The sequence below is a fragment of the Lycorma delicatula genome, chromosome 7, assembly GCF_047948215.1.
Source record: "Lycorma delicatula isolate Av1 chromosome 7, ASM4794821v1, whole genome shotgun sequence".
Classification (NCBI taxonomy): domain Eukaryota; kingdom Metazoa; phylum Arthropoda; class Insecta; order Hemiptera; family Fulgoridae; genus Lycorma; species Lycorma delicatula.
The window spans coordinates 30,516,229-30,532,167 of record NC_134461.1 but is presented as its reverse complement, the minus strand read 5'-3'; the positions used below and the strand labels follow the sequence as shown (position 1 = coordinate 30,532,167).

Genomic DNA, 15,939 nt, shown 5'->3' with positions numbered 1-15,939 from the left:
ATTGCTATCACTGTATCTGTTGTGTTTGTTTTATCCTATATTTATTGTATGGCTTACTTTCTTATTGCATTTTCTTACGCCCTTTTTCATATTCTCTATCATCTTTCAGTAGTAGTAGTAATTAATGTGAAAATTATTAAAAAATTATAATCTTTTTTTTTAAAGTTCATTTTGTTTCATTAGATTATTAATTTATATGAAAAAAAAATTATACATATATAATAAATTTTTTGATTATAAGATTATTTATGTTAGAAATAAAACAAAAACATGTTTGGAAAACATTCAATTAAATATTATGTATACAGTTGGAATTTGAGATAAATGTCTTTGAGATGAACTGTCAGTTATTAATAATTGATTATGTATTAATACATAGAGATTTAGTCTGTTCATTTTTATATTTGTTGATTGGTTTTCAAAATCAACACTTTATCTGAGAGCACTTTTTTTAGCTAAATCAATTAAAAAGAAAACGTTCCTTAGAGTTGTTGATTCCAAAACCCCGTTTCTTTTAACAAACAAAATTCATAACATAAAACCTCATAGAATTTTGAAAGGTTATTTGTCATATCACTTTTAACTAGATACGTTTAATCATGAATTATGAAAAATTATATTTTTTGTTTTTAATGCTTTTTATGAGATCTTTATATCTCTGCAATTACAACTCATAAAGTTTCCATATCTCAGAATGTCCACTTTGTTGCTTTTGTTATGAACTCGGTGTTAAAAATGAAATAAAGTTGTAATTAGAAGATCTTTGATAACAATTTAAAAGATTTTTTTTATTAAATGGTTGACAAAGAAGGAAGAGGATACAGTGTTGCCAGTCCTTTCTATTGTAATGATTAATAAATTTCTTACAGCTTTAAAAATATCTTGCCCGAAATTATTCTGGCAACATTGCATCCTCTTCCTACCCGTATCAGCTTTGTAATAAAAAAATGTTTAATTTATAATTTTTAAAGATTCATTAATTTAATATTTAATCAACAACACTTATTTTGTAACAATGCCGATACAGTGTATTCTATATCTCTGCAAGGTGTGCAAATATAATGTAATAGATAACACATAAAAACATAGATAGACATAAAAAACTGGAAAATATGAAAGTTAGTAATTTAAAATTGGATGATCTATTTGAAATGACATGACAAATAATTCCTCAGATTTTCAACAGCACTTTATGCATTTTACTAGTTACATTGGGCCACAGTAAGGCATTAAAAAATCAGAACTCTACTTTCAAATTAGAACTTTTTTCAAAATCTAGCCAAAGCTCTTTTAAATAGAATGTATGAAAATTGTCTAATCAACAAATGATTCTTAATCCATTGAATGGGCTAAATTTTTATATATACTTAATAAAAATCTGAGATACTTTTTCTAAAAATTCATTATTACTATTCATCAGTAAACTCTTATTGGTTATCAGTCTTTTGTTGTGTAAATAAATGTTATTGCACATTAGTTTATTGTTATTTAGTTATTCCTTTAATGTGGTATAAGTTGCTTTTATTTTTATAGATAAGCACACATTTGCACATTTGTTTTGTGTATGTGGTGAGTGGTTTGAAAAGTCTAAACAAAAATGAAAACCATGTAATTCTTTATGATAAATATTTTTCTTTATTCCTCAACTTTTCTCCCTTTAAGCTTTTACATTTCATCCAATACTGCTCCAGTTTGTTGATCCCTTCCAAATAATAGTATTGTTCCAATTCTGTAAAATAATCATTTGGTTCCTGTAAACATCTCCTTGTTTGATTAAAATCTTCTTGCCAGCCATTTTTTCATGTTGGGTAACAAATAGTAGTCTGAAGGAGCCAAATCTGTTTAATGAGGGGCATCCGTAATGAGTTTAAACCATAATTCTTACAACTTTATGGCCACGACTGCAGAAGATTGAGCAGGTCCATTATCGTGATGGAAAAATACTTTTTTTGTGGGCAAATCATGGGCATTTTGCTTGCAGCTTGATTTTCAAACAGTTCAGTGACAATGCACAGTATTTTTCTTTCCGTAATCGTTGAACCTTTTTTCTAAAAAGTCAAAGTAAAAATAATCAATGAGGTTTATCCCTTGCAAATCTCAAAAGACAGTCATCATAAACTTCTGGCCGAAGGAACAGCCTTCATCTTCTTTGGTGCAGACTCCCTGCTGGCAACCCATTTGGAAAGTTACTGTGGATTTCACTGAAATGGCTGCAAACCACTAATGGAATACCTCATACGATTGGTTTTTGATCATGTATGAGTAATCATAACACCATGGCAGCACTTAATCTGAAGTGGTGATTACTGCAAAAGTGCTTCTAAGTTTGAACCACTTTTTAGTAACTTAGAGCACTTTTGCAGTAACTTTTAACTGCTTTTTGTTAAAAAAAAAGCAGTTAAAAGTGAATACTAGTTTTATCATTATAGTTGTGTTTTGCTGCCAAAATGTATTCAATAAAGTGTATGTTATGCATGTTGATTTATTTGTGTTGTTTCACTTAGTAATCATTTTTACTTATTTATTAACTTTTGTTTAATTGTGCTGAATAAAAGATATTATGAATGAAAAATTTACTGTTTTCCTCTCTTACATTACAGAGTTTTTTAATTGCCATACCTTTTTTTTATTTTAGACCATTGATAAAAATAAATTAAAAGGAAATTTGCATTAACTAAAAATAAAACAGTCAATTTTTTTGTCAGGAATCATAGTTTTCTCTGATTCATAATAACAAAAATGTTATTAATCTTTTATATGTTATTTACATGTTTGATTAATTTGCTATTATATAAATTGTTAGTTGATTTATTAATATTTTATCACATTTCATTTTTTTTTTGTGTTAACACAATGTTGAATATGTATACAGTTTTCTTTTATACACTTAGTATTAATTATGTAATTAAACATTTTGATCCATTGTCTTATTTTATGCAATAATTTAATTTAAATTTAAATAAGAGAGTGTACATTTGCTCTACTTTATTCTCTTAGTTTTAACAGTCAGAATAAAATATCCATTTACACTTGCTCATATAATTAGATAGTTGTCAACCATGTTTATAAATGAAGGATGGGCCTGTAAAATTGGCAGTTTTAAGAATGTAATACATTTTTTATTTATAGTTTTAAAAAATTACAAATTACGAACTGCCAGTTTATTTAATAGCATTTAATTTAAACCTTTTAAACATTATAAGTCTAAACATTAAATACTGAAGGGGACTATTTCCACAGGAATTGCAACAACTTCGTAACAAATATTTTCTTTGAGTTCTTTTTAATTTCATTTGGGTGGCTTTCTGAATATCTTGCATTTCAAAAAGTCCCATTAAAAAAATTTGTTTGGTGTGAGATAAGACGATGTTGTAGCCCAAGGTATATCACTGTCTGGAGATAATGTAATCTGGAAACGAATGTTTTAATTGCATTTGTTGATTGTGTAGCTTTGTTACTAGTTATCCCAGCCTGTTGAAACCATTGTGTAGGGATTGATTTTAGGTTTCTCTGCAATTTAAGAAAAGAAGATTTTTCAATCATTCAAATATATTGCTTTGACATGGCAGTAACGCCATTACCAAGATAGTCCTCAAAGAAATATAAACAAATTATTCCAAAGCATGCTACTGAACACCATACACTGACTTTAGTACTATAGAGTGAGTCTTAATCCATTTCATTAGAGGTATTTTTGTCTGATACTGAAAGTCTGATCTACATATCTACGTAAGTAGAAATGTGATTCATCATTCTTTAGTATATTGAGTAATTTTTTGTTGAACGTTAAAAGATTCACAGTTGAGTATCAGATCATACAATTGACCGTGTGATTGATGTCACTCAATATCTGCACTACTTGAATTTTATATGTATGTTGATGTAAATAATTCCTTAAGAAAAATGCCTTTCAGTACTGCTGTTTGATAAGTTAAATAAAACTGAATTATGATGGCCAGATTTGTAGAGCAAGCTGCAAGAGCTTACTCTTATGACATTATGTTTTCAGGTGTACATAAATTGCTTTGTTTATCAAGAGGCTTCTTATACAATGGTGAACCACTTTCTATAAAATTCTGCACTTGACAGTAATAGCATCGGCTGGAAGCATCACATCATTCTGATTGATATTTAAGTGACATTGAAACTATCATTGTGCAGCAATAAAACTGTCACAGTTTTTGTAGAATGCTTTAAACAGAAATATCTTCCAACACTCCATCATCACTAACCTTTATAGAAAGAAAAATCTATTGTTACCAAATGCTAACATAAAAGATTATGTTTATAATCAGTCATTTCAGTGGTTCATCTATCAGATATATATGTATATATATATATACTAAAACCTTCATTACTTAGATATTTGTCGTAAACAAATTGTCCTGATAAGTAAAGTGTTCACAAGATGAAAGTACTTAAAGAAATAGACTAACTATAATCATATTCAGCCTAGATAAAAATGACAAATAACCATGATTAGTGTTAAAGATTAAGGCTTTGTTAAATGAATTAACAAAATAAAAATTTTTGTATCCATTAATCGATTACTAATTCTAATTAATCAATTTATTTTATTATTTACTTAAAAATATGATAATTTCAATATATGCATCTTTAAATTGGTTGATCTGTTAGTCTAACATTTGAAAATGTAGTATCTGGATTATTATTAATTTAATTAAAATAAAGATTTTTAGAGTGACTCATGAGAAAGGTCAAAACTGGTCAATAATTTCTTAATTGCAAGCAATAATAAAAAAATGAAGATATATATATATATATTTTAAATTATCATTCTAGTTAAAAAAATCTGCTAATTTGTAAAAAAATTTAAATCTGGAAAAATAGTAATACTGGAATAATTTAATAAAAGAAAATGCTGTTCAATAATTTTAAGATTTGTGACTTTTGTAAGAACATTTTCATTTTAAGACTTATTCTTCACTGTGCATTATTGTTTCAGTTATCATATTAAAAGTCATGAACCAAGAATAACACTTTTAAATTTGAAAAAAATTTAATTTCTGTAATGCTTACAATGAATTTTGGTAATTAATAAAAGTGGGATTATCATGAAAAATTTTGGTTTCTTCCTCTTTTTGTCATATTGTTGTCAATAGTTTTTTTCTATTGCAGAATTGATCAGGGTAAATCCGCAGCAGATGAAAGAAAAATAGCTCTGTAATTTACTGTATAATTATGACAAAGTATGTAGAGAAATGTACTGTACTGAATATTAAACATAAAGCAAACATATTAAACAAATCAAAAAATTAATTAAAAACATTTTTCATTTTATATATCAATAAAAGTTGTTATGGAAAAGTCTTCAAGTTTAAGTTGATATCAAAATTATTAAGGAAATAAAAATTATTGAAATTGTGAAAAGTCATAATGAGAGTGTGTACTGTTTTTATTGATTTATATGGAAATGGCCTCTTGCAGAAGCCTGCTTTTCTGAAAGTTAACAACAGTAATTTCTGTAACGGCCTGTGATGTTTTGTTAATCCATCTAGTTGTATAATGAAAGTGGTTTTTCACCAAATCTTGAAGTGCTAAAATTTCATTACTGTTGGGTACTAAGTGAAAAAAAATCAAATGGTAGGGTATTTTTTACTACCTTGTACAAAGTAAAGGAAGTATTGTGATCATGAAAAATTTCAGATTTTAACAGAAATATCTATTTTGACCATCTCTGAATCCATTTTGGCTAGTTTCGGCATGAAGTCTGTACGTTCATATTTTTCTTGCATAACTCAAAAATGATTAGTCTTAGCATGTTGAAATCGTTGGATTTAGGACTGTTGTAACATCTAGTTATGCACCTCTTTTGATTGCAATCAACTGAACCAAAAGTGTCCAAAAAAAGCCCAAAATCCAAAAACGACTTTTTCTTAACTGCAGTAATAAGCCCTCATTGAGAGCTTTTCAACAATATTTCATGGTACTTATTTTCATTGGTTCCAGAGTTATAGGCAAATAAAATTTTAATTAATGAAATATTTGGTTCTTATAAGGGAAAGGCACATCAGTTCAAATCAGACTTCATCTTTTTTTTTTAATTTATATATATTAATTTATTAATGATTATTAACCTGTGATTGTAAAAAAAACTTTTACAATAAATAATAATTCAATATTAATAATAAAAAAAAAATATGAAAAATATCTGATAAAAAATAATAATATAAAATAAAATTTTATGTACTTTTTATTTTAAAAGAATGTTTTTTATGTAATTTAATAGGCATACAAGGAAGTCACGTGGTTTCCACATCAGATTTTTTAAGACATGTGATGATTAATTCTCTTCTCATCCATGATTTTTTATTGCTATCCCATTCAGCAGAAAGTTGATTGATATCTATTCCTTTAAAATACTGAGGTCTAGCTGATTATATGATTATATTGGCTATTGATTCTAATTTATTTTGCCGATTAATAAAGACGTCAATATTTCTCTAGTCATTTACGTTAGAAGAAGCAATAAATTAGACTTTAAATTCAAAAGTTTTACTTGAACAGTTTATTCAGATTATTTTTTACTATCCGTCACATGGCATTATCTATGCGGCATCTCTTCACAATGATGAAAATTTGGGTGTTTACCCAGTGCTTTGAAACAGACTATGAAGCTGAAGATGATTTTGTATCCTGGTGCCATAGTTCTTTGATGAAATTCTTCAAAAGCTGGTGTGATATGATAAGTGATTGGATGTCAGTGGCAATTCTATAAAGAAATAATGTAGTTAACTTATTAAATTCAAAATTTTTCTCTTAAGGTAATCTCAACTTTGTCAGTGATGAAACCTCCCTCTCCCCCCCCTCTCAAACCTTTTCCACCACCTTACACTTCTTTATAATTCTGAAGCTGTCCCAGATGGAGAGTGAAGTATTCAGGAGAGTTTATGGATCTTTTATCTTATATTTTGGTAGAAATCAAATTTTCTTTTCATGTGAAGAAGGATGGGATTGCAAAATGCATCATGTAGCACATCATTATATCATTTTAAAACTCATCAGCATGAGAAAATAGTTAAAGAAGGCTCTTTGATGACAGAGGGTCAAATATTAGGTTTTCTGAATTTTCAGGGTATACAAAATCGAGTCTTATTGTAGCTAAACAATGCTTATTGAATTGTTAATAGAAACTTATTAGGAAGATAAAAGCATCTGCTTGTTCAAAGACATAGAGTTTAGCAGTAAATAAAAAATAACCATTGGTTTATGTTCAAATGATAATAAAAGATAACTTAAAATCCAATTATTTTTTTTAAATAAAATAAATAACGATCAAAATATCATCAATCTAATGAAATTGAAATATAAAGTGAGTTCAAATAATAAAATTATTATGGTAACAAATTGAAACTTAAATGTTAATAAACTGATTAAACAACTGTTAATCAGTAGTTGTTTAAAAGGTAAACCTTTATTATTTTTCAATTAACCACACATATCAGAAATGGTTGACCTGAGACTGAGACTACACTTCAGTTACACTCTTACAATATCATCCTCATGCATCCTCTGAAGTAATAGCTGACGGTGATTCCCAGAGACTAAATAGGGGGAAAAAGGTAAACCTTTATTATTGTTTTTCTTTAAAATGAAGCTGCTTCACTTTTGTGGGAGTTTTACTATAAATCAACTCTAATGAACCTTTTTTATTTTGATTTGAAGATAATGTCATGAGAATTCCTTTAATGATTTCATTAACTACTTGCAGGTTGGCTTAAACATTTGTTATCATTACGAAGAACAAAAATAGAATTAGCAGCTACTTGAGCTAAAAATAAATTACTCATTTCTTTTCATTCTTTAATTCCTTTTTTGTCTGTAATGTCTTATAAAAATGCTGAACACCAATACAACTACTAACATGTCTTGGTGTCCAACTTTTTTTTTTAAGTAGCAGTTCCTGAATCTACTAATAAGATTTTTTGATTCAGTAGTTAAACTTTTGCGAGTTTCTTTTGCATCCAGCTATGAATTCAAAATTAAATTAACTAAATCCTTTTAATATAATTATATGAATTTTTTTAGTTAATTGTGATTTTTTCTTAATAGGTGTGATGATTTATTTTAAATTTGATTTGTTAAGTTAAATGTATGCATGTATGGTTGTAATCGGAAAAGTTTGTTTTTAGAAGGATTATCAAAAGAGTAAAGAACATTTAACTTTCCAAAGAAAATTTGTTATACAGAAAAATTTTGTTTACATTTCTATGTTGTTTTTATTTAAATCTAACTTTTATTTTATCTGCTAGTTTATCTATTCCATCAACATATAATCCAACAAAAAATTTAGTGACAGTTTTGTTTTAATGTTATCTTCTGTTTCAAAATGACCCCTAAATTATTTACTTTACAAACAAGTGAAATCATTGGGGGCTAGATCAGGGCTGTAAAGTGGTTTGTTAAATAGTCATATAGTGAGACAGTACAGTGATACTGTAATGATTATGATGCCAGTACAGTGATTAGCATTATTTTTGATAGTTCTATCACAGATCCTTGCTTCTTAGCCTGTAACAACATGATAAAGATGTTCATTGTATTCTATATATTGATCAAGAAATAAAGATTACTTCGATCGCTTTTCTTAACTTCTTCAGATAGTTATTTAGGGACCCATCAGGCAAAATTTTTTCTTTATGCAAGGTTTTCACCAGATTTGTGTAGGAGACTCCTTTGAAATCTTAGTTATATTATCCAAGAAATTTTAGTTACTAAATCTTAAATTATATTTTTACCCTTTTTGTTGATTTTTTATTTCAGCTCTTCTAACTGTAAATTATTGCAGGACAAATATATTTTGCATTTAAAGATTACAGTATATTTCAAATTTTACAGGATTTAAAATTTTTTCACACAGCTTTTTACATTTAAGAAAAATAATAAAATTTGCTCAGACTGAACTAATACAAGAAGGAGCTGAATTTGTTTATACTGGTATGAGATCACTTGTACCTAAATATTCTTTACTTTGTGGTTAATATAGCATTTCTGTAATCATGATATAAAAAATTTTCATAATTTGCTCTTACTATGTTTTATTATATGATGAAAATTTAAGACAATTAGTAAAAAAAAAAAATTAGAATAACTCTAATACACATTTCATAGGATGTGGTATGCTATTAGTATAATTTTTATATTATGTTCACAGTTAGAAACATTGCGTCAGGAGTTGTTGGATTTAAAAAAAGGATCATTTATTGTTTTGCACGGTATGGTAGGATGCGGAAAATCCTGCCTTGCAGCTGAGGCTTTAAATAGTTCTAAAGTACTCAAGGCTTTCGAGGTTAGTTAATCATCATTTTCAAAAAGTTAGATAATTTTTATGTATGATTTGTGTTCAAATAAAAAATTTTACATGGCATCCTCTTTTTTGGATAGCTTTGGCATATTTAGTAAATTAGCTTTTATTTTTAATGAAGATATTAATTAGTAAATATATGTAGAGATTGCCAAATCAGTTGTAACAGTTAGAATACTGGTTTGTAGACCAGCTTCTTATGGTTTTATTCATGGTAAAGACTTTGCTTCTTTTTTTGTCATCTCATTTTGTTATGTATATAAATAAACTTCAAAAGAAATTTTAACTTATTTTCAGAATAATAATTGGTGATCATCTCACAGGCTAAATCACATTGTTACTCTGAGACAAGGTCAGTTCCCATAAAGATCTTGTAGAGCAGTAATCGATATTCTTCCACTAAAGGTTGTAGCTCTCTATTGCTGAAACCAGCTGTCATCACATATCAACCACATATGAGTGAGGTTGAAATGTTTCAGGTTATTTCTTAATTCAGGTTATTTCTGACATACAAATTGTATGAGTTTTGGACATGGACTACAAAAGTTATTAGAGTTTTTTATATTAGACATAATCTTGTATTAAGTGAAAAGTTTTACAGTTCTTTTGGATATTTTGGTGAGCTGTGAGGATCTAACAATAGTGTAATACCTACTAGGAGTCATTCTGGGTTATTTCAACTCAACAAAGTGTGTAAAAATCTATTTTGGATTAGTTTTTTAATAACTTTTAGGTTATACGTGGTACTAATATAGAAGGAAAGTTTTCTAAGTGGTAAGACAAGCTGTGTCTTGTCTGCTACGTCACAGACTAAACTAGTAAACAACGACTTGTAAAATTTTTCATAGTTAGTATTCAGAGAGAAATTTTTCTAAGTGTTATAGGCATACTTTACACGGGCTTTTCCTTTTTCCTCCATATCTTCCATAGTTTTGACAATAGATCCAAAATTCCGTGACATCTTTACGAATCAAAAACTTCCCGATCTTTTGACCCCCCAAAATTTTTTGACCTAATATTCGAACAGATACATTTTAACTCCCCCCAACAACCCCACCAAAATTTTTTTTTGGGGGCACCTCCCCGTGTGGGGTATCGCTGAACGCGGAATTGTCTGCTGACCCCAAATCAAGGACATGAGACGTCGAGGCTTGTTACCTGTAGAAGATATAGCCTCTCGAGGGGAAGTCAGGAAGGAGAGAGATCTCAACAGAAGACGTAGAGGAAATGGATATTGGGGTTACAAGCCAGGACAAGACAAAATGGAAACAAATAGAAGGACGAGGGGGCTAAAAGAGCAAGGGCCGGATCTTCAGAAGAAGAGGAGGCTCTCCTCACACTACAAGAGGTCACCTATAAATTAGGTAGTGCATTATTACAATTGAGACAATGGACCGGCAAAGCGAGCGTGACCGCTATCAAGGCACATGAAAGGGAACTGAGCGACATATACAGAGAATTACAGAGACTGAGGAAGAGACTCCGGATATGACTACCCAAGGCACACAGACAGAAGGTCAGTACAGAATTGAGTTGTCTGACATACTTTATGTCGATCTGTCTGATGAGCAGTTAATTGACAGACTGTCTTCACGATGGTCATCATGGGTGATGAACCGTCTAACCCAAGTAAATGCTCAAAAAATAGGGGAGGACAGTTGTCATTTTGTTGACTTAGATGGACTGAGGCCTAGCAGCCACTACGCTGGGGCTACACCAAGTGCTATGGTTCTACAGGATTCAACAATTCTTGAGGATGGAAAAATAACAACGTGCGGTACCAAATACACGGTTATATTTGATTCCAGCAATGGGGAAAAGGCCATGGGCGCCCACGTAATAAAAGCTCTAAGAAGAGTAGTGGGAAAATCAGAGTCAGCAGTCTTTGTGGTGCCCAAAGGCCCATCGGGTATTATAATTAAGAAAATTGTGATATACCTCATGAGAAAAGGGAAGACCCTACCGAGAATGGTTCTCCCCAATTTAAGTGAGCATGGAAGAGCGAGATCGAGATCTGCAACGAATAGAAGATGAACTCCGTCGGTTACGGAGAGTAAGACTGTGGTAGTACAGGCGCCGGGAAAAACATACGCGGATCTCTTAAAAACAGTGAAAGATAAAGTCAAGGCTGAGGAAGCAGGGGATATCTTATCCATCAGGAAAGGCCGAGACCAACAACTAGAGGTCAGAATTAGCGGATCACAGAAAGCAGGTGAGTTTTCCTCTCTGCTCAAAAATAGGGCTGAAGAACCTCAAGTTGACATTAGAACCAAAGGCGACCGTAGAACAGTGGTGCATGTTAAGGACCTACTGTACGATACTATAGAAAGAGAAATCAAGGAGGCGATCGAAAAAGTACTTGGAGTTGGTGAAGGTTTTCAAATCACATCCATAAGAGAAGTGTATGGCAATACAAAAAATGCCACTGTGGTCACTAACCAAAGAAACGCTACTAAGCTCATTGCATCAAGGCTGAGGTTGGCTGGGTGTGCTGTAGAGCATACATACGCACAGAAGTCGAGAAATGCTATCGTTGCTGGAATACAGGGCATGGCAGGAGAGAATGTAGAGGTCCGGATGTTCAGAATTATGTTTCAATTGCGGCAGACCGGGACACGTTATTAAAGATTGCAAAGAAGCAACGCCTTGACTGCGGATCTACGTCACATAGAACTGCTAATACAAGTTGTAACAAAAATCATTTGTAAGGTATTTCTAATCAATAATAACAGGAGCAGGCTATCGGTGGATCTGTCGGTAGAGATGGCCACAAGAGGCAATTTCAATTTTCTGGTGGCCACGGAACCCAACATGTACTCGGTGGCCAGGGGTCAATGGTTGCCCGACAGAAACGGGGACGTGGCCATTAGGAGAATCGTAGGCAACGTGGATCATAGTTTATACCATAGTGAAGATGGCATTGTAGCCATAGAACTAAATGATATAATAATTATCGGAATATATATCAGCCCGAATTGCGACATGGAGTTTTTTCAGCAGAAATTACTTAGCTTACAACAACTTATGACACGCTCCTGTAAAAGAACAGTTGTGTTGGGAGATTTTAACTGTAGGACTGCATTGGCTGGAGCCACCACCTCCAATGCTAGGGGAAGAGTTATTGAGGAACTACTGGAGGCCACCGGGGGGTCCTGCATGAATGAAGGGACTGCCACGTACTGTGCGAGAGGACATGATTCGATCTTAGACTTAGTTTTAGTTGACGGCAGGTTGAATATTAATACAATTGATTTTGCAGTCCTCAATGAGGAAATCGGCAGCGACCATAAGGCCATTTCAGTCACTATTGGAGATCACCCTACAAGAACAAGACAGATACACATCAACTACCGATTGACCGACTTCCAGATCCACCGCGTAATCAGAAACGCGGCAAATAAAATCATGAACTGCGCACAAATAGACCCGGTGATATTTCAAGACATCATCAAGGAAGAAATGGCCAAGATACCGCAAAACAACAATAGACACTTTCCGGTATACTGGTGGTCACCAGAAATAGAAGACCAAAGGAAGATAATGCAACGGTGTAAAAGAATTGCACAACGTTTCGAGCTAGAAACGGCATGATAGAGGAAGGCAATCTTGCTGTAGAAAACTACAGACAAGCCAGAAAGAAATTGAACTTTCTTATAAAGCAAGCGAAAAGAAGTAAATGGCTGGAACTGTGAGCCATGAACTTAATGCTGACCCCTGGGGCAAGGCATTTAAAATCATCACTAAACGTCTGGGCAGGCATATGCTGACGTTGAGTAATGAAACGTCAGCACAACTAGTAAGAACATTATTCCCCAGAGCGGAAAATCCTAACAGATCAATGATTGGTTGCGAAGGCGGCAGGTTTACTCAGCAAGAGGTAATGGAGGCTATTGGCAAATTGAAGAATAAAAAAAGCCCAGGGTCTGATGGCATAACAGCTGCCATCATTAAAGGTCTTACAAACATAATACGCTGGGAAATGGTGGACATTGCCAGCTTTGGTCTACAAAACAGGTGTTTTCGTGACTGCTGAAAGGCAGCCAGGGCGGTCTTTCTCCCCAAGGCAGGACCAGCCAATAAAACAGAAGGTTATAGACCGATTACGCTAATTAACAATATGGGGAAGGTCGTAGAAAGACTTATTGAATGAAACCAGGCTTAGGAAAGAAATTGAGGAGAGACAATGCTTACACCCAGAACAGTACGGGTTTAGGAGAGGATGCTCTACTATAAGTGCTATTGAAAGAGTTAAAAACTGGGCTTTAACAACTAGAAGTGGATCCTGGAGAGTCAGGAAAATTTCCCTCATGATTATGCTCGATATCAAAAACGCTTTCGGCACAGTACCGTGGATAGCTATAATAGAGGCCCTACAAAATATGCACATAAGTGACTATCTGATTAATCAGATTAATCATTACCTCTATCTTAGGTTTACCGAATTTAAAACGCTTGAAGGTAAAGCTATATATCAGGTGTTTGGAGGCGTTCCTCAGGGATCCGTGCTTGGAACTACCCTGTGGAACGTCTTCTATGACGGGATTTTTAGATTAAATTACCCGGAAGGGGTATCAGTGGTCGGCTATGTGGACGACATAGCGGTTCTAGTGGAAGATAGAAATGTAGATATCGTAGAGGACAAAGCCAATCGAGCTCTATGTCTAATTGACAAGTGGCTGGAAAGAAATCAGTTGCAGATTTCCCTTAGGAAATCTTGTTGCATTGTTCTTGCTGGTAGAAGACCCATCAGAAACATAAATATAAACATCAGAGGAGAAAGAGTCATCGAAGTCAACGAAGCAAAATACCTTGGTGTTCTGCTAGACAAAAGCTTAAAATTTAGTAAACATGTCGATATGATTTGCAACAGGGTTACCCCCACCATTAAGGCCTTGAGGGGGCTTTTTCAAAATTATGGCACAACTAAGATGGAAATCAGGAGGCTGATAACGGCGGCCACCACATCAGTGTTATTGTATGCAGCCCCGGTATGGAGAAATGCAATAAATACACAGAAAAAAAAAACTAAACTAAAAAGTGTTCATAGACTCGCTCTGCTTAGGGTGGCTGCAGGCTACAGAACAGTGTCGTATGATGCGTTGTGTATAATAACAGAAGTTCCCCCTATAGATTTGCAAATTAGAGAGAGGACATTAAGAGCCACGGGACTTCCCAGAGGTAAGACCATAGAGCTAATACAGCAAGAGTGGCAGAGTGCGTGGGCGCCTTCAAGAGTTGGGGATTGGACGAGAAGGCTAATCCCCAACATAAATACATGGGTTGGTAAGAGACTGGGTGACGTGAACTTCTATAGCACGCAACTATTGACAGGCCATGGTTGTTTTGGCCAATATTTATTCAGAATTGGGAAGAGGGCCACCCCACTATGCGTTTATTGTCAGGAGATCGACAATGTAGAACACACCATCTTCGCACGTCCCAGATGGGCTGATAATAGAAGGGAAATTTTAATTAATAGACTGACCCCTGACAATTTAATTAATTGGATGGTGTATAGTCAGGAAAATTGGGACTGGTTCAAGAAGTTCGTGGGGGAAATTCTCCGTATTAAAGAAGACGAAGACAGAAGACGGGGGTCGTAGTTAAAGTAGGGAAGGGAGGACAGTCCCTTGGTGGAGGGCCCGCATGCTGAGGTGTGCGGGTTCCTGAGAAGGGAGGGAACTCCTGGGGAACTGTGGGGTAAAGTTAAGAGCGAGTCCTGGCCGGAGGTGTCGGCCCTGCGGGTGCCTTGGTGCTTAGTGGGGTCGGTGCTGCCGGTTTGAGGCATGGCAAAAGATAAAGACCGAGACCCGGTTCCCTGCTGAGGGGCTGAGGGACGGCGTTGCCGGACCTTGGCCATGAGGTGGGGGATTAGAGGCATGGCAAATGGAAAATAAAAGATCCGAGACCGGGGAGGCTAACCTGTCGTGCTGCCGGTGGGTGGGGAACGCCTTCTTTGAGTATATGGACACTCTCCCCGACTGCATATACTTAAATGGATATCCGGTCGGGGAAAAATGAAAAAAAAAAAAGGTTATTTCTTAAAAATCTTAAGATCAAAAATTTGATGCACTGTTATAAGGGCACAGTAACCTTTGAGCTATTATTTTCAAAAAATATATAACCTTCAAAAATTACTTTTAATGATACTGTCACTTTTTTACTGTTTAGTGATTGCTAATGTTAAATGTGAAAATTCTGCACATTATACTGGTGAAAGTACTAGTTTTGTTGACATACTATTTAGTATGAAACATACAACTATTTAGTAGGAAATGGGCTTCATCAGACATCAAAAACATTTTTAGGAAATTTTTGTTTTCATCACATTTTGCAGCGATAACCCTCCATTGAAATCACCTGTCTTTGATTCTGAAATCACCTGAATCTTGTACAAATGAAAATTTAAATTTCAGATCAATATTCTACCCATAGTGCAATAAGACAAGCTTTTAACACAGCATGTTAATGTACAGAACACTGTGGAGTCTGCAAAAATGAGGATCTCATTGTTTCGACAATTTGTGGAATTTGGATATTTTTTATCAGGCCTGGGTATTTCTTACTCAAAACTGAACATATGGTTTCAACATTTGCAAACTATGTCTTTATGT

At 33.2% G+C, this 15,939-nt stretch overlaps 1 protein-coding gene across 1 annotated transcript in view; it reads left to right on the top strand.

Annotated features, from left to right (window-relative positions):
* Dark (Death-associated APAF1-related killer) overlaps positions 1–15,939 on the top strand; it is a 154,978-nt gene that overhangs the window by 28,153 nt on the left and 110,886 nt on the right. The window contains exon 3 of the mRNA XM_075370225.1: positions 9,176–9,310. Within this exon, the coding sequence (XP_075226340.1) occupies positions 9,176–9,310 (135 nt within the window). The remainder of the gene's footprint in view (positions 1–9,175; positions 9,311–15,939) is intronic.